The 24,814-nt window shown below is 41.2% G+C and overlaps 2 protein-coding genes across 4 annotated transcripts in view; both read left to right on the forward strand.

Annotated features, from left to right (window-relative positions):
* Palldl1 (palladin-like 1) overlaps positions 1-11,795 on the forward strand; it is a 41,160-nt gene extending 29,365 nt beyond the window's left edge. The window contains exons 3-5 of one of the 4 annotated variants that reach the window (XR_015640297.1): positions 8,315-8,373; positions 9,028-9,150; positions 11,562-11,795. Coding sequence is in view for 2 of the 4 variants with exons in the window: in XM_087589522.1 (XP_087445648.1) it covers positions 11,562-11,670 (109 nt within the window). In the remaining 2 variants the exon portion in view is untranslated. The remainder of the gene's footprint in view (positions 1-8,314; positions 8,374-9,027; positions 9,151-11,561) is intronic. The other 3 variants (XR_015640298.1, XM_087589523.1, XM_087589522.1) reach the window with 3 other exon arrangements.
* The window catches only part of Erich1 (glutamate-rich 1), a gene marked incomplete at its 5' end in the record, with an annotated part of 52,793,804 nt that overhangs the window by 3,446,815 nt on the left and 49,322,175 nt on the right, over positions 1-24,814 (forward strand).

Consider the following 24,814-nt stretch of genomic DNA (forward strand, 5'->3'; position numbering starts at 1 on the left):
TCTCTAAAAGCAGATGCCTATGGATGGCTTCCTTCCATTCCCCAAGGCAACATCAAGGAAACCCGAAAAAGAAGGGCACCATGATCAATGATTTCATGGTCCTCCTTAGAAAATGTCATACCGTGTGCACCCCTGGCCAACTCAGTATTGACACGAGGGAGCATCAACAACATTTTTACTGGTAGAATAAACACAGTTGATGCAGCTTTGGGGAGCAGAGCAATGGTGCCATGGGCCAGGCCTCGTTCGCTCGCTCTCTCACAAACAGAGCAGTAATGCCAAGAACAGAATAAATATGATTTGTAATCCAGCATGGTACTATTTAACTCTTATATTCCATTGCCAGCGTTTTAATTAGGAACGCACTGGCCTGTGTTAGCCAGAACCCTGCTACATGGAATTACTCTGTGTGCCAAGGGTAAGGACAAGTCCTCATCACTGCCTGGAATACAGTTGGGAAGGGCCATTGCAACAATGACAGCATTTAGTTCCATGATTGTGGACAGGCTTTTGCTATGAAAGACCACTATGACTCCAACACAAGACGGTAGCTTTTACGACACAAATAACTTTAACCTTGGACAGGTAGCTATTGGAAGGAAGAGACAAGATTAAAGAAACTGTCTTCTGCACCATGTATGAGCATTGTTAACATGGGGAGTCACTGAGCATATCAAGACGATAGGTAACCTCCGAGTTGGCAGAAATAATGTCAGGTGCCATGGGGGAGTGGTCAGGTAAGCAAGGAGAGTCTCTCAAATGCTGTTGTGTCCCTCTGGGGACAATTTCACTAACTAGAAGTAGACACCAGTCCTTTGTACACAGTCAGCTTTGTGACATCCCAACCAAATCATGTCTACTCCAGATTTTAACATTTGGGTGAAATGTTTAATAGAAGTAGATTGGAGCCTATGGTGTGACTCTATTTTGCCATTTCTTAATGGAACCTACTAATGTACCACCTCATTAAAAAGTCACCAGTCTTACTTCTATAGGAAAAACAATAGTTTAAACATCAAGTACCCCACACAAAAAAGAACAAGTGTCATCCCTCCAGTGTGAGAGCTGTTGTATTTGGATTGATTTTTTTCCAAACCCTAACAGGTTATTGCAAGACAAATAATGAATCTGTTAACGAGGCGTGTCTGTCTTACTACAAATCAAAGCAATTTTATAAGCACTGTATCATCTATAATATATACCTGCAAGAGTTATGTTACCAATTAAAAAAAAAGCTTACTACATCCCTAGTCCCTTTCATCTTCAAGTCTGAAAATCTGAACATTGATTGGTCCACTGTACCATTGCACAATGCCTTTAGCTCCTTGGAATCTGAAGGTGCGTTTCCAACAAGGTCTAAACACGGCTCTCTGCCTTCCAGCTGCTTCCCACACAACCTCAGGTGTCCGGACACCATGTTCTGGAAAGACAAGGCTAGTTCTTAGCTACCTTAGGTTCAAACTGGATTCTGTGGCCCCAGCAGCTTCTAGACTCTACATGGGGTCTTCCTCAAGTTCTCAACTGTCACACAGGTGTTTTTTCACTCCTTCCTTTGATAGGTTTCTGGCTGTCAGATTTTGATAAATCAGAAAAAGATTAAGCCCAACCAAAGCCTGTCTTTTATTACAGTTTGCTCTGGTTGAAGCATGCAATTTTCTCACTCATAGCCATGGAATTAGAATAAACTATGGTCCAAACTGTAAGAGCAGTTTGTTTTGCCTCCCCTCTCCTCATTGGCATTGTAACCAAGGCCTGTTTCCCTGACACTTATAATTTTCTTCCTCCTCTCCTCCTCCTCTTCCCCGTCCTCCTCCTGCTTCTGTTAGGCCTGCTTACACTCCAGGTATGTTTATAGAAACAGAACTTGGTTTTCATTTTCTTTATTCCAGCATGACATATATCTGAACTAATCATCTGTGCTTGAGATGACAAACATGAGAGGTAGCGACTAGGACGCTAGCACCTGACTGTGTTCTCAGGGCCTTCCCTACATGGATATATTTCATCAGTTGGATAGAGTAAATGTATCATAGATGATCAGAGTGGTAAGGGAGACACGAGTCGGAGGTTATGAAACTACAGGAGACCACTGAAGGCTCCAAGAAGGGACTCAGAAAGAGACAAGGTAGAAGGTTAGAAGCAGATGACATGAAAAAGTGTTCTGAGAAGAAATGAAGAAGGCCAAGTTGGAAATGGCTGAGTGCTAGAGACCACAATGACATCTATATCCCAAGTGTTTCCAGACCAAACATGTCAGGAAAAGAAATCAGCAAGCGAGAGTTTCCCCCTTTGCCAGCCGCTCCTGGCATTAGTCTGAGCTACTCCTGCGCATGTGGTTGTGCGACCACGATAACAAACATTTAATATTGACATGACAGCAATCATTCTGAAGGGGCATGAGTCACGTTTTAAAAGATGCTAATAGGATTAGCGTAATGAACTCGGGATTGCTTCCTTATGATTCTGCAGATGGGTACTGCAGGGAATGAAGAGAATGCCTAGTGGTGTCTCTTTCCGTTTGCCTTCATAAAGCCATTCATAACAGCTCAGAAAGAAAATTCAACAGAGATCCCTTTGGATCAGGCTGACACAACACTGTATTAGGATTATTAAATCCAAGTCCAGCCGTATGTTATTTAATAATAGGGATGCACTCTAAGAAGCATGATGATTTTGGTATTACACAAGCATCTCAGTATGTTGGCACAGTTCAGATGGCATAGATCAATGCTGTGGTGTGGCCCTGATCTGTCTAAAGGATGATCTACAGTGGCTGTCATCTTCTGGTTTGAAATGAATAGTATAGCACGTACATAAAAGCTAAAGTAACAATGAATATCAAGAGCTGGATAGATACCAAAATATTACCAAGTCAGGTGCTCAGAATATTCTGCAGAAATACTAAGAAACACTCTCTAAGGGAGCCAGCTGGAGTCCCTAGTAGAGAATCCTGGGCAAAGCAGGTGTCCCCTTGGTTGGGGCTCCCAAGTGAAAAAACTAATAACAGTATGTAGAGGTAACACCATCAAACTGAGTGCTGGCAATGCCTAACACAAATGGACTGGGGAAACTGAGTCAGCCAGCTGGCCTTCCCCACTGAGGAGGTGCTCCCTACTCTTGCTAGTGAGCTTCCCAAGACTGAAGTGCTCATTCCTCTCTGCCATGCAGGCACAGGGACTGGGGTGAGCAGCCATAAGTTTTGTTAGGAATGCTTTCCTGTTCGGCTGTTTTCAACGATGATATGTTTCCACTTACGCTTCTTTTTTTTTAACTTTTTGTCCTTCTGTCACACAATGAGGGGGACCAGCCCCAAACAATATGCTTGGAAGACATTTAGAATCAAACAGGATCAGATCTGAAACAGGGAAGGGAGCAACTCTAGTTTCCAGAACCACTTTCACAGTGGGTTTAAACAACACAGGGCAATTTATCTGTATATATTGCAGGCCTCTTGATGTAATTGTAAGATATGAGGCGGCTGACAACATAACATGACATACTATTTTACAGGGAAGTTTTTTAAAAACTTAATTTGAAATTATGTGTGTATGTATGTCTGTGTGTAGGTATGTGTGAGTACAAATGCCCGAAGAGTCATCAAGTCCTTTTGGCTAACTCTATAGTTATAAGCAGTTACAGCCACCTGACGGCACGGGTCCTGGGAACTGAACTTGGGTCCTCTGTAAGAGTAGTGTGCTCTCTTAATGACTGAGCCATCTCCCTAGCCCCACTGTGAACTTCTTATATGTACATGTAAGAAGAAACTTGAAAAAGTGCCTTAATGACCAGAAAGATGATGCATCTTGTACAGGCATTTACTGCCAACCCTGATGACCTGAGTTCCATCCTTAGGAGTCACTGGTAGAAGGACAGAATGGACTCCCAAAAGATGTCCTTTGACCTATACATGGGCATAGCTGAACACACAAACAAACATAAAAATCCTGAAGTTGTAACATGTATTTATTGACATAATCAAGTATTAGGATAAGTAAGTAATTCCGTGCGCTAGCTGTTCTTTGACGTGACAGGCAGAATGGTCATTTGTTTACACAGTGTCGTCACAAGCATGCCAGTATGCATGGTGCTGCATTATGACAACTGTAATTAGTGTCTTAGGGCCACAGAAGTTCGTAGCTGCATTACAAGTTTATAGAACCACCATTACATACAAGCAATCTGTTATCTAATGAGATGTCACTGACAAGAGCATTACTGCACTTCATGGCTCACCTAGAACTAAGACAGGAGGGCTGCACAAGGTGAAAGTCATCCTAGCATTTGTGCTAAGTTCAAGGCACCCTCAAAACAAACAGAAATATCCATCAACTAATCTGAGGATCCATACATTCTCTGTAAACACTTTTTGCTCCATGATACCCTGACTGATCGACTTTCACAGTCCTCTACAAAGTTGTCTCCACTCTTCTTGCCCTGAGAAGTTCTTCCGCCTAGACAACATCAGCAGACATCTGTAGGCCTGTGGTTGCGTGGAGCCCTTCAGACCCTGAACAAACTAAAGGGAAGGGAACTTGGGATATTTAGTATATCACATTTTTTTATGGAAACGGCGTGTGTGCATACAGTTTATTTGGGGTGAACCAAGGGCTATATATATGAAGCCTGGAGAGCAGGAAGTGGTTCTTCTTAGGTTGGAGTTTCATTTGGTGAGGCTTATGATTCTGGAGATAGCTCATTTTCAGAGAAGCATTCCAGGAAGCTGAACCCAGAATCTCCCAAGGCTTACCTGAAATTCCCTAGGTAGAAGATTCAGGTTGGGCTCCCCAGATCAGGCAGAGAAGAGGAAGCCCTGCTAAGAAAATGGATTCCTTTTTTCACTGAGCTCAGGAAAGCTATCAACATGGTAGACTCAAGCTTTAGTAGCGGGTTCCTGAGATTGAACTCTGATTATGCGCCTTGGAAATAGGTGCCCTTTACCTGTTCAGCCACCTTACCAGGCCAGAAACCTGCATTTTAAAAGTTGGGTTTTGTGTGTGTGTGTGTGTGTGTGTGTGTGTGTGTGTGTGTGTGTGTGTGTGTTTGTGTGTGTAAGCATGCACCTATGTGTTTCTATGTGCTCAAGGAGGCCAGAAGAGGGAGAAGATCTTCTAAAACTGGAGTTACAGGCAGTTCTGAGCCACCTGACTGAGCACCAAACAGAACAGAAGCGAATGTTCTAGACTGCTGAGCCATCTCTACAACCCCAATACTGTTTTCATAGCAGTATTTCCCACACTTGCATGTCCAAGTGTGATTTTTCTGTAACAGGATCTCATGTAGCCCAAGCTGGCCTTGAACTTGCCATGTATATTACTTTCTTATGGATCCCCGACCCTCTTAGACAATACAGGTCTCCACTGTGCTTGCTAATTCACAACACTGCCCTCATCCTTTATCCTTCTAGAAGGAGCAATGTGCCTCAACCCGCAAAGTTGTCTCTAATCTCTTATGATTTTCATATGTTTTGAGGCCTTTGCATTTAGTCAGCTGATTTCACCAAATCACTTGCTGTTTGAGACTTGCCTGGGCTGTTTCTGCCCCATCAGTCTGTCCTCAGGTTACACTTCTCTCAGCCATATACTCCTAGCTCATCCTGTCTAATGACAACCTATTGCTCTCCCCCACCCCATTCTCTTCCTCTCCTTGTGCTCCCTACCTGTAAACCCCAGCCCCATAACCAAAGCCCCACCTACCTCTGTTCTTACCTGTAATTGGCTGTCAGTCACTTTTATATAACCAGTCAGAGAAGATTGTAGAGCAAAGTTTACATAACATTATTTTCTCATTATTCATGAGAAAGTGCTCCTCTGGACTGCAGCCAGATTTTGGGAGCCAGTATTTAACATTTGAATATATAGCAGCACCAGACCAGCCCCCGACAGATGTCATTTATGCAATAGCCTTACTCTTGAGTAGTCTGGCATCTTCTGTCAATGCGAAATAGGATGAATAATGCTCATTTTACACATGAAGAAACTAAGAATAGAAGGACACATTTACAGTGTTTGAATGAACATGCCCTTCATATGCTCATAGGATTGAATACTTAGATCTGAGTTGGTGGGATTGTTTCAGACCTCCTTGTTGGAGAGGGTGTGTCACCAGGGGTAGGCTTTAAGGTTTTAAAAGACTCACGCCATCCCCACTATGTCCTCAGCTGACTACTACTTGTGACTCAAGATGCAAACTCGCAGCTGTTCTTGCCACTGTGCAATTGCTCCACCATCACAGACCCTGAAACCATGATTCCAACTTCTCTGAGTAGCATTGATCGTAGTGTCTTCTCACAGCAATAGAAGAGTAACTTAGACATATAGTTAAGACTATATCTGAATTACCAACCCCAAAGTTTGTTTTTTGTTAATTTATGATCATTACTAAGGTATACATTTGAATAATTCCCAGTGGACAAATTCCCAATGTATTAATTTAATGCAATTTATTGTTTTCTGATCCTAATCTTTGGAGACTCTCCACCACAGCAACCCTCATAAGCATCTCCTTCTATCTAATATAGTCTTGGATGAAGAAATTTCTAATAAAGACAATGAATAGAGGATAGTGTGGAATGAATAGTGTAATAAAAAGGGTGATCGTTTGAGTTAAGTCAAAAAAGGGGGTAGGAAGACAAGTCCAGACTAAACGAAAGGAGAAAGTCCCTGGCATAATGTCAGAGGGACCATTAACAATCAACGTTCTACCCTTTAAGACCTGACGCCTTTCTTCAGCGTTGAGCCTGAGGAAGAGAGAAAAAGGTCTGTCTGTTAAGCACTCACTGTCATGGGATGAAGTTAAGAAAGGCAGAACCTTCGTTCATCACTACATGAAAGAGGGAAACAGGGACATTTTTATACCCAGGACCTTACGTTTTGTTTGCTTTACTAAAAATCAAGTACAATCATCTCATAATCAAAGCTTTGGCCGATTTTATTCTCAAACCCTGCCTAAAATCTAACTCAACTGTGGTTTCTCTAATAGAGCATCTTTATAGAGAGAAAAAGACTATCACAAAATTATATACAGTTGGTATAACTCTAATTCAAGTAGTTGCTTGCAAAAGTAGCAGTTACCGATATTTTTCAAAATGAATAGTAGGTTAAAATGAAAATAAAATGCTTAATGAAGCAATTCCTGAAGCTCAAGTAAAACACCTTCTTTCATCCCCTAAATTATTGGCCCATTTATTTTCATTTTATGTATATCTGGTATCTGTGCAAAAATGTAAAACCTCAAACTAGTTGCATAATTATCTAATATTTTTATAATCATATTTTATTACGTCATTGTAGCTGGCATTCAGGTTCTATGTACAAACAGTTGGTTATTACAAACAATTGAGAAGACATAAAAGTAGTTCAGTAGCCAAGTACACTCACTGAGTAATCCTGAGAGTTAAGTTTGGATTCCAGGACCAATATAACAAGCCAGACATCTCACACATGCCTGAAGTACCAGCTTTGATGGATGAAGACAAGAGGATTTTCCAGAGCTTGATTTCTTCTAGCCTTGCTGAGGATGTGAATTCCAGGCTTAGGGAGACCCTGCCTCAAAAGCATAGCTGGAGAGGAATAAAGAAGGATAGTGATAAAGAGGCCTATTCTGGCCTCTGTGCTTGTGCACAGGAATGCACACACATACATGTGCATACATCATATCAACACATATGCACACAAATAAAAAATATTTTGTAGAAAGTTGGAAGAAACCTGTGATGTCAACTAAGTCTCTAGAATTGGTAGAATAAGTAATTTGACAATAACAGGGTAACAGAAACTAAATCTCACTTATCTATTACAACTAGGAAAAGGACATGTGGCTAATTATAATTAATAATCTCAGCTTTCTCACTAAACAAAGTATTTTTTTACAAGTAGATTTATGAGATTTTCACTCATACTGTTTCTGTATACCAGCGGTGGAATTTTGAAATCTGTTGTTCATGTGATGAGATATTAGAGATATTAGAGAATACGAAGACGGTGCCAACCACTTCAGTGTGAACAGACAACATAGATATTTATAGTTAAAAGTCTCTGCCTCTCAAGACAGCAATGCAGTTATACCCTGCCCTTTTTTTAAAAAATTTAACAATAATGGCCATATGTTCAGAGACAATCATTTGTCATTACAAAATAAAATATTGATATGTTATACTTTTTGATAGAGTGTGGCTAGTGCTACCATTATTCTAAGTATTGAAACTATAATGCAACGTGATGATTCTGGAACAATATGTAAGTGCTCAATTTCTTTCCCGACTTCCGAAGAATTACATCCTGTCACTCAAATTTTTCCTTGCTCTCTTCCTCTCTAGTTCGTTGTGTTCAGGACAAACCAAGCTACTTTGCTTATAAATTATACAGGGCAATCCATGTAAGTATAACACATACTTTTTTAACTTATTTAAAATTAATATCTACTATTTTTATTCCAAAGAAAATGTGTTCAAGTAAAAGGAAGCAAGTTAAACACCAAAAGTGAAATTCATTAAATGCAGATATTCTCTGCTTTCTACAACATGTGTACTTAAGACACCTGAGACTTAGAGTATATTGACCTCGTGCAGTTTAGAATCTTAATATTTTTTATTTATTTAAACTGATCATTCAAATGCACCATGACGGCAACAACAGCCTAATGCCTTCCCTGTGTATGACCTGGACAAATAATCATAGTTATTCTGATTCCAGCTGTGCCCTGATCCCAGCTGTGCCCTGATTCAGGGAACTTGGTCAGAATTTTGGTTGTTGTAATCTCCCCAAATTATGAAATGTTAGTAGATTTATACTCAAAAATATTCTGATATAAAGCATTAGATTACGTTGAGTGGCCACCAGATGTCACCATTGTTCCACTTGAAAGACGTTTGAAACTTCCGAGAAGGGAGGCCCCAGGCATCCCATAGCAGTGACAGCAATGTTTAAGTCCTGTGGACCCACAAGCAAATCGCTACTGAGAAGGAAGCCCTTCCATGCTGAACAGGTCTTAAAGTACTGTTTTCTCTACCCACATTTCTGCTGTTTTTAGGATTTTGGCTTCCATAACAAAACTGTCATCAGGATTCTAATCGCCAGAAGTGAAATAGATCTAATGACCATAAGGAAACGTTACAAGGAGAGATTCGGAAAATCCCTCTTTCATGATATCAAAGTAAATCTTCTCTTCATAATTGAATTTACCTCACATATTATTCTTTCTGAGCCATAAATAAAAGCTTCAATTGAAACAACTTGCTGTGGGTATCTAAAAAGCTACATGTCTCACAAGGATGGTTGACTCGAAGAGCTTAGACAGCGTTCAGTGCTTTAACAAACATCAACCTGGAAAAGTCATTGCACCACAGAAATACTGATCTTTGCTTTTAAACAAAATTCTTTATGTAATTGTATAAAATATTCCCTTCCTATGACTGTGGTTCCAGGGTTCCCTTCTGATGTGAAAAGCACAGGACCAGCTGGGTGTGGCAGTTTGCCTGTGATTTCACCTGCAACCCCGACACTAGATCTACTGAGGTTGCAATAGGAGAACCGACACTTCAAGGTCTCCCTCAGCTCCAAAGCAACTTAGAGGCTAGGATCCACTTCTTGAACCCTCTCGAAACACAAGCAAGCAGACAAGCAAGCAAGCAAACAAACAAACAAAAACAAAAAAAAAACAGTATTTTGCCACGGGAATGTATTAACTGCTGCCCAGCACCACTCCTCAAAGCCTCATAGAAAACAAGGCAGCCAGTCAAATAACATCAACTACCAATTTGGAGAAATTTATTACTGAATACGTAAAACTCTACATGACCAAACACTTCACCAATCAGAGGGCAAGGAAATAATTCAAAAACAAACAGGCCAATTTCTTATTCTGGTCTCCCTAAAACATTTTAAATGTCTTCTATAACTTGGCAAAAAAATGAAGTATATGGTCCATCCATGTAATCTGTGGGTGCAGTATAAAATCATTATGTTTAGTTTCTTCAGCAAAGAAAACCAAAATGGTGTTCAGGATGGAGAGAGTAGAGCAGGAGAACCCGCGCCATACTTGAGACTATGTCTCAATTTATACCTTGAAAACTCACATTGTTTTCAAGTGAAACTCCCAGTCCAAGCAAAAACAGTTCAGTTCCTTGTATTATTCAAGACATAACTCCCAGCACCTCAGAGATCGAAGCCATAAATTCCAGAGTGCTTTCGTAGCCTTTGTAGGAGCCAAAATGGCTCTAAGAAATTGATGCATCAGTTAAAATCAACTTTATGTTTTTTTTTAATCTGTGATAAAATGGTTTACTATGCCTTTCTCGAAAACCTAAAGCTGTTAGTGGTGATCAACTTGTACCACTGAGTCAGAACTCAATTTCTAAGTGAATAAGCTAGCTTGTTTATGCTCTTTGTAATTATTTCTAATCATATTGAAGACAAGTTAAAATAACGCGTTGCTAATCTGTGAGTCTTAATTACACAGCCTTATGTAAAGGAGCATTAATACAATAAATGGTTTTTATGAAGATGGATTCTATAATGACATTCGTTCAGCTACCTATTCTGGAATCTTTAGACCTGATGGAAGAAGATAAAAAGAAACATAGTTGCCCTGGTTCTCTACCACCAACACCTGGGAGTGAGACACCTAGAAAGGTCCTGCTGTGGCTGGAAAGCTTGTTTCTCCAGATTCCTACACTGAAACCCTAGCCCTAAGGGGATGGTGCTAGGAGATGGGCATCTGAGAGGTGCTAGGAGATGGGCATCTGAGAATAAAGTCATGAAGATAGAGTCCACAAGTAGGGCTAGTCTCCTTGTTGGGAAGACAAAGCTCCAGGATGTTCCTTTGACCCTCCTGCCATGTCAGGCTGGAGTCAATAAAGAAGTATTCACATAACGCTTTGTCACCTAGATTTCCCATCTGCCCTAACTTAGACATAAACTTCTGATATTTTAAGTCACCTCGATTGTGAAAGCCCCAGTGGACTAAGGTGGATCTTTTTTCACACAGACATAAACAATAACATTTTGCTACCAAAAGAAAGGATTTTATGAAAATAAGACATCCTTTTTATAAAGTACGTTGTGAAATAGAAAAACTGTCTCACATGATTGAATGCCTTTCATTGTTATATGTAACATTAAAGGGCAGATGTTGCTAGCATAAATCTGGTACTCATCCATAATTGATAATATTTTAAATGTATTTCCTGCTATAGGATTTACTGAATTAAACAGTATAAATATTTTCAAATCTTTTGAGACACATTGGCAGTGTCCAGAATCTACACTGATTTACTATAGTAGTGACATTAGTGTGTCAATTACTAAAGCTGAAGAAAAGATTCACTGTAAAACATGTTATTAAACTTTCATCAGCTCTATACAAAGCATATCGTTTCAACTATAGCACAGCACTATTTTAATGTTTCACTTCGAATACTACTTAGAAAATCTTTAGACAAAAAATAGTTTTAGTGAAGGCTAATGGTCCACGAATCTTTTATATTGCAATTATAAAATGTACAGTTGACTTTTAGAAACAGGGAGAGATTTGAGTTTTATGTGCCTTTATTTTTTTCTTTTCAGAATTTTGCTTCAGGGCACTATAAGAAAGCATTGCTTGCCATCTGCGCCGGTGATGTGGAAGACTATTAAAAAGAGGGAGGGTTTGAAGATAATGGAATCTTCTTTATAGACACCAGATATAGACGGCTGAACGTGTGCTGTCATTGACACTGAAACAAAACCATAAAATCATATCTTCTTATATCTCTACAATTATTCTGAGACAAAAATAAATCTACTATTGAAAATATGTAATCCTGGATTTGTAGCCCTTATTCAATTAGTAACTAATTAAACTGTATATGGTGGGATAAGAAAAGCATTGCATTGGACTCGATTTTATTTAAATATGAACTGTCAGTTCCTACAATAAGAAAATCTGATCATAACTGTCTTAATATCAGTTTGGAATCTATAAAATTGAAGCATCTGACCACTTTCAGTGTGACCACCCTCCATGTGTGACAACCCTCAATGTGTGTCCACCGTCAGTGTGCGTCCACCGTCAGTGTGTGTCCACTCTCAGTGTGTGACCATCCTCAAAGGTATTTTCTGGACTCAGGTTATCCCACCATCAATGGAGGAGTGCTCCTCTTTCTCCACATCCTTGCCAACATGTGATGTCACCTGAGGTTTTGATCTTAGCCATTCTGACTGGTGTAAGGTAGAATCTCAGGGTTGTTTTGATTTTCATTTCTCTGATCACTAAGAAATTTGAACATTTCTTTAGTGCTTCTCAGCCATTTGAGATTCCTCTATTGTGAATTCTCAGTTTACTTCTATACCTCATTTTTTGACTGAGTTGTTTGATTTTTTGGTTGTAAACTTCTTGTGTTCTTTATATATTTTGGATATTAACCCTCTATCAGATGTGGGATCAGTGAAAAAATTTTCCCAATCCGTAGGATGCCAATTTGTCCTTTGCCCTACAGAAGCTTTCCAGTTTTGTGAGGTCCCGTTTATCAATTCTTGATCTTAGAGTGTGAGCCATTGGAGTTCTGTTTAGGAAATTTTTGAATGTGACAATGAGTTCAAGGTTCTTTGCCACTTTCTCTTCTATTAGATTCAGTTAATCTGGTTTGTGCTGACATCCTTGATCGACTTGGACTTAAGCTTTGTGCATTGTGATAAATACGAATCTATTTTCATTTTTCTACATGCAGACAGCCAGTTGGACCAGCACCATTTATTGAAGATGCTTTCTTTTTTCCATTGTATATTTTTGGCTTCTTTGTCAAAGATCAAGTGTGCATAATTCTATTCCATTGATCAAACTGTCTGTCTCTGTTCCAGTACCATGCAGTTTTTATCACTATTGCTCTGTAGTATAGCTTGAGGTCAGGGATGGTGATTCCCCCAGTCATTCTTTTATTATTAAGAATTATTTTCACGGGAAGTCCCACACCCGCGGATCCCGGCCCGCAGCAGCTCTCTGCTCCCAGACCCGGTGAGAGAGAGACCCAACCCCCTGGTCAGGTGGGCACTCCTGAGGCTGCAGAGCGGAAGAGACCACCAACTCTGCTCACCCCTGCCCACATCCCTGGCCCAAGAGGAAACTGTATAAGGCCTCTGGGCTCCCGTGGGGGAGGGCCCAGGAGCGGCAGGACCCCTGTGCCTGAGACACCGCCGGAACCTGAAAGAAACAGACCGGATAAACAGTTCTCTGCACCCAAATCCCGTGGGAGGGAGAGCTAAACCTTCAGAGAGGCAGACAAGCCTGGGAAACCAGAAGTGACTGCTCCCTGCACACACATCTCGGACGCCAGAGGAAAAAGCCAAAGACCATCTGGAACCCTGGTGCACTGAAGCTCCCGGAAGGGGCGGCACAGGTCTTCCTGGTTGCTGCCGCTGGAGAGAGCCCCTGGGCAGCACCCCACGAGCGAACCTGAGCCTCGGGACCACAGGTAAGACCAAATTTTCTGCTGCAAGAAAGCTGCCTGGTGAGCTTGGGACACAGGAAAGCAGAATTTCTCTAGGACCGGGCACGTTCTGTGTTTACCGGAAGTCCCACACCCGCGGATCCCGGCCCGCAGCAGCTCTCTGCTCCCAGACCAGGTGAGAGAGAGACCCAACCGCCTGGTCAGGTGGGCACTCCTGAGGCTGCAGAGCGGAAGAGACCACCAACTCTGCTCACCCCTGCCCACATCCCTGGCCCAAGAGGAAACTGTATAAGGCCTCTGGGCTCCCGTGGGGAAGGGCCCAGGAGCGGCAGGACCCCTGTGCCTGAGACACCGCCGGAACCTGAAAGAAACAGACCGGATAAACAGTTCTCTGCACCCAAATCCCCTGGGAGGGAGAGCTAAACCTTCAGAGAGGCAGACAAGCCTGGGAAACCAGAAGTGACTGCTCCCTGCACACACATCTCGGACGCCAGAGGAAAAAGCCAAAGACCATCTGGAACCCTGGTGCACTGAAGTTCCCGGAAGGGGCGGCACAGGTCTTCCTGGTTGCTGCCGCTGCAGAGAGCCCGTGGGCAGCACCCCACGAGCGAACCTGAGCCTCGGGACCACAGGTAAGACCAAATTTTCTGCTGCAAGAAAGCTGCCTGGTGAACTCAAGACACAGGACCACAGGAACAGCTGAAGACCTGTAGAGAGGAAAAACTACACGCCAGAAAGCAGAACACTCTGTCCCCATAACTGACTGAAAGAGAGGAAAACAGGTCCACAGCACTCCTGTCACACAGGCTTATAGGACAGTCTAGCCACTGTCAGAAATAGCAGAACAAAGTAACACTAGAGATAATCTGATGGCGAGAGGCAAGCGCAGGAACCCAAGCAACAGAAACCAAGACTACATGCCATCATCGGAGCCCAATTCTCCCACCAAAACAAACATGGAATATCCAAACACACCAGAAAAGCAAGATCTAGTTACAAAATCATATTTGATCATGATGCTGGAGGACTTCAAGAAAGACATGAACACACTTAGGGAAACACAGGAAAACATTAATAAACAAGTAAAAGCCTACAGAGAGGAATCGCAAAAATCCCTGAAAGAATTCCAGGAAAACACAATCAAACAGTTGAAGGAATTAAAAATGGAAATAGAAGCAATCAAGAAAGAACACATGGAAACAACCCTGGATATAGAAAACCAAAAGAAGAGACAAGGAGCTGTAGATACAAGCCTCACCAACAGAATTCAAGAGATGGAAGAGAGAATCTCAGGAGCAGAAGATTCCATAGAAATCATTGACTCAACTGTCAAAGATAATGTAAAGCGGAAAAAGCTACTGGTCCAAAACATACAGGAAATCCAGGACTCAATGAGAAGATCAAACCTAAGGATAATAGGTATAGAAGAGAGTGAAGACTCCCAGCTCAAAGGACCAGTAAATATCTTCAACAAAATCATAGAAGAAAACTTCCCTAACCTAAAAAAAGAGATACCCATAGACATACAAGAAGCCTACAGAACTCCAAATAGATTGGACCAGAAAAGAAACACCTCCCGTCACATAATTGTCAAAACACCAAACGCACAAAATAAAGAAAGAATATTAAAAGCAGTAAGGGAAAAAGGTCAAGTAACATATAAAGGGAGACCTATCAGAATCACACCAGACTTCTCGCCAGAAACTATGAAGGCCAGAAGATCCTGGACTGATGTCATACAGACCCTAAGAGAACACAAATGCCAGCCCAGGTTACTGTATCCAGCAAAACTCTCAATTAACATTGATGGAGAAACCAAGATATTCCATGACAAAACCAAATTTACACAATATCTTTCTACAAATCCAGCACTACAAAGGATAATAAATGGTAAAGCCCAACATAAGGAGGCAAGCTATACCCTAGAAGAAGCAAGAAACTAATCGTCTTGGCAACAAAACAAAGAGAATGAAAGCACACAAACATAACCTCACATCCAAATATGAATATAAAGGGAAGCAATAATCACTATTCCTTAATATCTCTCAATATCAATGGCCTCAACTCCCCAATAAAAAGACATAGATTAACAAACTGGATACGCAATGAGGACCCTGCATTCTGCTGCCTACAGGAAACACACCTCAGAGACAAAGACATACACTACCTCAGAGTGAAAGGCTGGAAAACAACTTTCCAAGCAAATGGTCAGAAGAAGCAAGCTGGAGTAGCCATTCTAATATCAAATAAAATCAATTTCCAACTAAAAGTCATCAAAAAAGATAAGGAAGGACACTTCATATTCATCAAAGGAAAAATCCACCAAGATGAACTCTCAATCCTAAATATCTATGCCCCAAATACAAGGGCACCTACATACGTAAAAGAAACCTTACTAAAGCTCAAAACACACATTGCACCTCACACAATAATAGTGGGAGACTTCAACACCCCACTCTCATCAATGGACAGATCATGGAAACAGAAATTAAACAGTGATGTCGACAGACTAAGAGAAGTCATGAGCCAAATGGACTTAACGGATATTTATAGAACATTCTATCCTAAAGCAAAAGGATATACCTTCTTCTCAGCTCCTCATGGTACTTTCTCCAAAATTGACCATATAATTGGTCAAAAAACGGGCCTCAACAGGTACAGAAAGATAGAGATAATCCCATGCATGCTATCGGACCACCACGGCCTAAAACTGGTCTTCAATAACAATAAGGGAAGAATGCCCACATACACGTGGAAATTGAACAATGCTCTACTCAATGATAACCTGGTCAAGGAAGAAATAAAGAAAGAAATTAAAAACTTCTTAGAATTTAACGAAAATGAAGATACAACATACCCAAACTTATGGGACACAATGAAAGCTGTGCTAAGAGGAAAACTCATAGCGCTGAGTGCCTGCAGAAAGAAACAGGAAAGAGCATATGTCAGCAGCTTGACAGCACACCTAAAAGCTCTAGAACAAAAAGAAGCAAATACACCCAGGAGGAGTAGAAGGCAGGAAATAATCAAACTCAGAGCTGAAATCAACCAAGTAGAAACAAAAAGGACCATAGAAAGAATCAACAGAACCAAAAGTTGGTTCTTTGAGAAAATCAACAAGATAGATAAACCCTTAGCCAGACTAACGAGAGGACACAGAGAGTGTGTCCAAATTAACAAAATTAGAAATGAAAAGGGACACATAACTACAGATTCAGAAATTCAAAAAATCATCAGATCTTACTATAAAAACCTATATTCAACAAAATTTGAAAATCTTCAGGAAATGGACAATTTCCTAGACAGATACCAGGTATCGAAGTTAAATCAGGAACAAATTAACCAGTTAAACAACCCCATAACTCCTAAGGCAATAGAAGCAGTCATTAAAGGTCTCCCAACCAAAAAGAGCCCAGGTCCAGACGGGTTTAGTGCAGAATTCTATCAAACCTTCATAGAAGACCTCATACCAATATTATCCAAACTATTCCACAAAATTGAAACAGATGGAGCACTACCGAATTCCTTCTACGAAGCCACAATTACTCTTATACCTAAACCACACAAAGACACAACAAAGAAAGAGAACTTCAGACCAATTTCCCTTATGAATATCGACGCAAAAATACTCAATAAAATTCTGGCAAACCGAATTCAAGAGCACATCAAAACAATCATCCACCATGATCAAGTAGGCTTCATCCCAGGCATGCAGGGATGGTTTAATATACGGAAAACCATCAACGTGATCCATCATATAAACAAACTGAAAGAACAAAACCACATGATCATTTCATTAGATGCTGAGAAAGCATTTGACAAAATTCAACACCCCTTCATGATAAAAGTCCTGGAAAGAATAGGAATTCAAGGCCCATACCTAAACATAGTAAAAGCCATATACAGCAAACCAGTTGCTAACATTAAACTAAATGGAGAGAAACTTGAAGCAATCACACTAAATTCAGGGACTAGACAAGGCTGCCCACTCTCTCCCTACTTATTCAATATAGTTCTTGAAGTTCTAGCCAGAGCAATCAGACAACAAAAGGAGATCAAGGGGATACAGATCGGAAAAGAAGAAGTCAAAATATCACTATTTGCAGATGACATGATAGTATATTTAAGTGATCCCAAAAGTTCCACCAGAGAACTACTAAAGCTGATAAACAACTTCAGCAAAGTGGCTGGGTATAAAATTAACTCAAATAAATCAGTTGCCTTCCTCTATACAAAAGAGAAACAAGCCGAGAAAGAAATTAGGGAAACGACACCCTTCATAATAGACCCAAATAATATAAAGTACCTCGGTGTGACTTTAACCAAGCAAGTAAAAGATCTCTACAATAAGAACTTCAAGACACTGAGGAAAGAAATTGAAGAAGACCTCAGAAGATGGAAAGATCTCCCATGCTCATGGATTGGCAGGATTAATATAGTAAAAATGGCCATTTTACCAAAAGCAATCTACAGATTCAATGCAATCCCCATCAAAATACCAATCCAATTCTTCAAAGAGTTAGACAGAACAATTTGCAAATTCATCTGGAATAACAAAAAACCCAGGATAGCTAAAGCTATCCTCAACAATAAAAGGACTTCAGGGGGAATCACTATCCCTGAACTCATGCAGTATTACAGAGCAATAGTGATAAAAACTGCATGGTATTCGTACAGAGACAGACAGATAGACCAATGGAATAGAATTGAAGACCCAGAAATGAACCCACACACCTATGGTCACTTGATTTTTGACAAAGGAGCCAAAACCATCCAATGGGAAAAAGATAGCATTTTCAGCAAATGGTGCTGGTTCAACTGGAGGGCAACATGTAGAAGAATGCAGATCGATCCATGCTTATCACCCTGTACAAAGCTTAAGTCCAAGTGGATCAAGGACCTCCACATCAAACCAGACACACTCAAACTAATAGAAGAAAAACTAGGGAAGCATCTGGAACACATGGGCACTGGAAAAAATTTCCTGAACAAAACACCAATGGCTTATGCTCTAAGATCAAGAATCGACAAATGGGATCTCATAAAACTGCAAAGCTTCTGTAAGGCAAAGGACACGGTGGTTAGGACAAAACGGCAACCAACAGATTGGGAAAAGATCTTTACCAATCCTACAACAGATAGAGGCCTTATATCCAAAATATACAAAGAACTCAAGAAGTTAGACCGCAGGGAAACAAATAACCCTATTAAAAAATGGGGTTCAGAGCTAAACAAAGAATTCACAGCTGAGGAATGCCGAATGGCTGAGAAACACCTAAAGAAATGTTCAACATCCTTAGTCATAAGGGAAATGCAAATCAAAACAACCCTGAGATTTCACCTCACACCAGTGAGAATGGCTAAGATCAAAAACTCAGGTGACAGCAGATGCTGGCGAGGATGTGGAGAAAGAGGAACACTCCTCCATTGTTGGTGGGATTGCAGACTGGTAAAACCATTCTGGAAATCAATCTGGAGGTTCCTCAGAAAATTGGACATTGAACTGCCTGAGGATCCAGCTATACCTCTCTTGGGCATATACCCAAAAGATGCCTCAACATATAAAAGAGACACGTGCTCCACTATGTTCATCGCAGCCTTATTTATAATAGCCAGAAAATGGAAAGAACCGAGATGCCCTTCAACAGAGGAATGGATACAGAAAATGTGGTACATCTACACAATGGAATATTACTCAGCTATCAAAAACAACGAGTCTATGAAATTCGTAGGCAAATGGTTGGAACTGGAAAATATCATCCTGAGTGAGCTAGCCCAATCACAGAAAGACATACATGGTATGCACTCATTGATAAGTGGCTATTAGCCCAAATGCTTGAATTACCCTAGATCCCTAGAACAAACGAAACTCAAGACGGATGATCAAAATGTGAATGCTTCACTCCTTCTTTAAATGAGGAAAAAGAATACCCTTGGCTGGGAAGGGAGAGGCAAAGATTAAAACAGAGACTGAAGGAACACCCATTCAGAGCCTGCCCCACAGGTGGCCCATACATATACAGCCACCCAATTGGACAAGATGGATGAAGCAAAGAAGTGCAGACCGACAGGAGCCGGATGTAGATCGCTCCTGAGAGACACAGCCAGAATACAGCAAATACAGAGGCGAATGCCAGCAGCAAACTACTGAGCTGAGAATAGGTCCCCCGTTGAAGGAATCAGAGAAAGAACTGGAAGAGCTTGAAGGGGCTCGAGACCCCAAAAGTACAACAATGTCAAGCAACCAGAGCTTCCAGGGACTAAGCCACTACCTAAAGACTATATATGGACTGACCCTGGACTCTGACCCCATAGGTAGCAATGAATATCCTAGTAAGAGCACCAGTGGAAGGGGAAGCCCTGGGTCCTGCTAAGACTGAACCCCCAGTGAACTAGACTATGGGGGGAGGGCGGCAATGGGGGGAGGGTTGGGAGGGGAACACCCATAAGGAAGGGGAGGGGGGAGGGGGATTTTGCCCGGAAACCGGGAAAGGGAATAACACTTGAAATGTATATAAGAAATACTCAAGTTAATAAAAAAAAATAAATAAAAAAAAAAGAATTATTTTCACTATTCTGAGTTTTTTCCATGTAAATTGAGAGTTGCTCTTTCCATGTCTTTGAAGAATTGTGTTGGAATATTGATGGAGACTGCATTGAACCTGCAGATCGATTTTGGTAGGATGGACATTTTTAGTATGTTAATTCTACAAATCGATGAACTTGGGAGATCTCTCCATTTTCTGAGGTCTTCTTTGACTTCCTTCTTGAAAAACTTAAAATTCTTGGCACACTGATCTTTCACTTGTTTAGTTAGTGTTACTCCAATACATTTTATATTATTACATCTCTTGTGAAGGGTGTTATTTCCCTAATTTCTTTCTCAGCCCAGTTACATTTGTATAAAGGAAGGCTACTGATTTGTTGGAGTTAGTTTTATATCAGGCCACTTTGTGGAAGTTGTTTATCAGTGGTAGGTGTTCTCTGGTAGAATTTTGGGGGTTGCTTTTGCATATCATCATATCATCTGCAAATAGTGATACCTTGACTTTTTCTTTGTCAATTTGTGTCCCCTTGATCTCATTTTGCTGTCTTATTGCTCTGACTAGAACATCAAGTACTATACAGAATAGATATGAGGAGATGTTGCTGTACAATTATAAAAAATGCTGTCTTTTACCCCCACTAGGTCCGGCACTGTAGTGCCCCAAGATATATGGTAGATATCTTCATCTCAGTCAGCAAAGCATCTCACCTGCTCTGCTCCATCCCATATCACACTGCCAAAGGCTTCTCTCTGAGACTGGCAACAATCTCTCTACCTATCTAGTTCCCAAGTCAGGTTGCCTCCATGCCAGAAATATACATCTCAATTCCATGCCAGTCCAGTGTCTCCATCACCACAAATTCTCTTAAATGTAAATTAATAAAGAGCCATAAGAAAGAACACACAGCACAATAACCTCTGATCCAATTGATAAGACATAATTGCCCACCTAAACATTAAAAGCCATGTACACATCATCCCTTCAGAATATTCATGCCCACAGCTCCCTTCTCCAAAAACCGTGGGAGAGAGAGCTCATCACCCAGACATGTGGGCAATCCTGAGACTGCAGGGCAGGAGAGACCGCCACTTCTGCCCACCTTTGCCCACATCCCTGGCCCAAGAGGAATCTGTATAAGGCCTCTAGGCACAGGAAGATAGGGGCAGTCAAGCTGCAGGAGCTCTGTGGTCCAGACTGCACCCAGATCTGAACAGACTGGGTCAAACAGCTCCTTGCACCCAAATCTCGTGGGAGGAAGAGCTAGACCTTCAGAAGGACAGACATGTGGAAAGTCACAATAGCATTTGCCATTACAAGATGGCGCCGGCTTCCACTGTGCTCCACGTGGAAAGTCGCGATAGCATTTGCCATTTCAAGATGGTGCTGGCTTCTGCTGTGGACATAGCCCGACTTCCTTTCAGGAAACTAGCTGTGTGCGCATGTGCAAGAGTGTGTTCGCGCCAAGTCTTTGCCCACCCTGGGGCGTGCCAGTGAGACCATGGGTAAGCAACCAATCAGGCGTGGACATGCCGTGTTAGGGTTTTATAAGCAGCGCCTTTCTGGGCCCCGGCTCTCTCCTCTTCAAGATGCAATAAACGCTTTGCTGCAGAAGGATCCTGGTGTCCGCGCGTTGTTCTTGCTGGCGAGATGTTGGGCGCACGATATTTGGTGCCGAAACCCGGGACAAACGCCTCACCATCGCCAGCACCAAGGAGAGCCTCCGCTCACGAAGAGGGTCCAGAACTCCAGGTTGAGAGGTAAGCTCTGAGAGGCATGTTTGGTCTTGATACAACATGTCAGAAACAGAGCACGGTGAAAGCTTTAAGAAGGAAAGGTACACCTAAGAAAAAAGACCCTTCCAAGGACCTTGGATCCGAGGAAGCGAGTGATAAGGGAAAGGACGCCCTGGGAGAGAAACAGAGGAAGGAGAAGAAAACCCCGAAAAAAAACCTTTATCCGGTAGAGGAGTTAGAGGCTTTGGGGCTTGATAGTTCAGAAACAGACGAGCTTAGCCCCTCTGAGGAAGAGGATTTAGAAGATGAGGCAGCTCGCTATGAAGAAGAAAGATATGGGCCTAGGTGGAGAGCCACTGTGAAGAAACCGAAAGTTATGGATCCTTTGTGGGCAAGGCTGGTAATTTTGTTTATTTTTTTCTTTGTGTGGGAAGCCGTTACAGCCGTTAGGACAGGTCAGAGGGTCCTTGCAGAGCAACAAGAAAGTATGTCAGAGGGAGAAAAGGTCTCCAAAGAAAAAAAGAAAAGAAAAGGAGATAAAAGGAACACAGTATTTTGGGAGAAAAAATTTTGTCTTTGTGCTTGTAAAAGGTGTGCTTAGGCTCTGGAAACTTCACAGAGTCATACCGATCAGATTTGATAGAGGTAGACCGCCTGAAAAATTTATTCAGGAGAATCAAACAAAAAGATATCTCAATTCTATCTAAGGAAACAGGTCTAAATTGAGATAATATTTTTATGGAATTCTTACTCTAGAAACCAGGCTTCTAAAAGAATTTAAGGCAATGTCTCTTTGTTGAGGTATTGGAGACCGCACCATCATGCGTTCATATGTAGGTATTGGCAGTCAAACTTGGTAGCATGAAGGATAGACTTGGTGTTTTGGAGACTGGATTTTGGAGACTAGATTGTTGGAGGTTGAGTTTTGCTTTCCAATGTTGTGGTTTGCCCTGAAGTTATCTGTATTTTAATGCTAATTCCACTGCCCCAAGAACACCGCCTAGTCACGTACTCAGAACTCAGGTGACCTTGTGGTTGTGCTCTGGTGTTACAAGGAGAACTTAAGGATTGTGATTAAGGATTGCCAGTGTTGCATTGACTAACTAAACTTATTTATAATTGAGAAAAAAATCAAACAGGTAGAGATTGTTATAGGATTTACAAAGGATTGATGAGGTTTTAGAACTTGTGAGAGCATTACAGCCAGTTTGCTTACTCCAACTGCCATTTCAAGACAGATTTAGAAGATTGATTTTATACAATTTGTTTACGTCATAGCGATTGTGAGTTTTCATTTTGTGAGCTTGCTTATAATTTTAGAGAGCCCATGAAGTGATATCATTAATAATTTTTACAAAAGAATGGCTAATAGCCTTATATTATGTAATTTTGTTGCTTCTTCAATGTAAGAAGTTAGAACTTTGAATCTTTCAGTGTATATGGAAATTTTTACTATAAATCTTTGCTCTCAAAATGAGCTTTAATATTTGGGGAGTAGCTGTTACACTACTCCAGAAAAGAATATTTGAAACTAATTTTAAGCTACTAAGGATATGTTAATAGGCTAAGTAACTCACCTTACCAGAGGACTTAGGTCTTTCTTTGCTATCCACATTGGAGATAAAGCTTCAGTTGTGTTAATACAGAATTGTAGGCTAGAGTCATGGAAGTATTTTAAAAAGAAACTGTATATTTGTGCATACAACCCATAGGAAATGCGCTTACTCTATTTATAGGTGGTTCATCTAATGAAAAGGCTACATGTATGATTCGATCACTTGTTTATTCTCTTGAGTTTCTGCTGCTTCAGCACAGATTATTAAATTTTGTGCTTTAGCCACTGGTTTTAAATCAAGCTTTCAATTCTTATACTGATAGCCAATGTGTGGCTTGTGGTTTACAATTGATTTCAATTACTTAATGCTTTACTAGAGACAAGTTTTCTACATGAAATCAGTGAGTGATGATTTCAGTATAAATGTCTGACAACTCACTGTCCTTTCAGTGCTCTGGCTCAGGCAACTAAACAAAACCATAGACCCAGCTCTTTGAAAATGGTAATGGAGTTGATAACACACCCTTATGAAAAGAGGAAGACTCCATTTGCTTACTTTAAATTCCCAGCCTCACCCTGCCAACTCAGGGATTTCTAGTACAACTGAATCTGGACAATATTTACAGGATTTGGCATTTCTAATTAATGCTTATGTTTAGGTAAATAAAGTTTTTGAGGTGCTAGAGAGATGGCTTAGTGGTTAAGAACACTAAATACTGTTCCTTTGTAGGCCATTTGAGAACTCAAACTGGATTGCCTAGACCCCTTAACGAGGGAGGACAATGATACTAGACAGTTTATATCTTAATAAATAAAAAGGGGAAGTTATCCCTGTATGCTATACAATTATTTAATAATACTCTTTTTATTTCAATTTTAAAATTTGGATGCCAAGGTTTATGGCACCCGTCAACTAGGCATACTTCTGCCTAGGTGAAATAGAAAGATCCACATATTGACATGATCCTGTCCAGATATTTTATATGGGGAAGAGGGAATGCTTGTGTTTTTTCTACAGGATGCTACAAGAGTATGCCAGCTGCCAGAGGTGGTTGCTGAGACTTGCTGATCCTGGGAGCATAAAGATTCAGCTCTTGTGGTTCGGGTCCCTGGAGTCATTCCTCTGCCCTGAGAGGAAGATGGAGGATTCCCCCTCATCTTTTCTCATCACAGAAATTCTGGCGTTGCTGCAGTCATTGTGTCCCGTCCCATCGTGGCCTGCGCTCCGACCCTCTGTGCACTGCTGCTTTCTGGAGAAGCTGGACTCCAGCTGTTACCCCTGCCCCCCTCATTCCCCTGGTGACTCTTGCTGCCTTAACTGGTGTTGTCATTTTGCAGTCTGTAGCTTCACAGAAATGTCACCTGTGTTAAGCTGCTGTGGACTGGGGAACTCTGCCCTGGTTGTGCAGATCTCAGACATGGTTCCATTGCCTGCTGGTTGTTCCAGAGAAGAATGACCGATCCTAAACTGTCCTGGGAAAGACCTTGTTACTTTCGCTGCTATTGTGGCAGCCATTACTGCTGCAGCCATTGTGTCTGCAGTGTCTAGAGTTACCCT

Source organism: Rattus norvegicus, chromosome 16, assembly GCF_021556685.1.
Source record: "Rattus norvegicus strain SHRSP/BbbUtx chromosome 16, alternate assembly SHRSP_T2T, whole genome shotgun sequence".
In the NCBI taxonomy this organism is placed as follows: domain Eukaryota; kingdom Metazoa; phylum Chordata; class Mammalia; order Rodentia; family Muridae; genus Rattus; species Rattus norvegicus.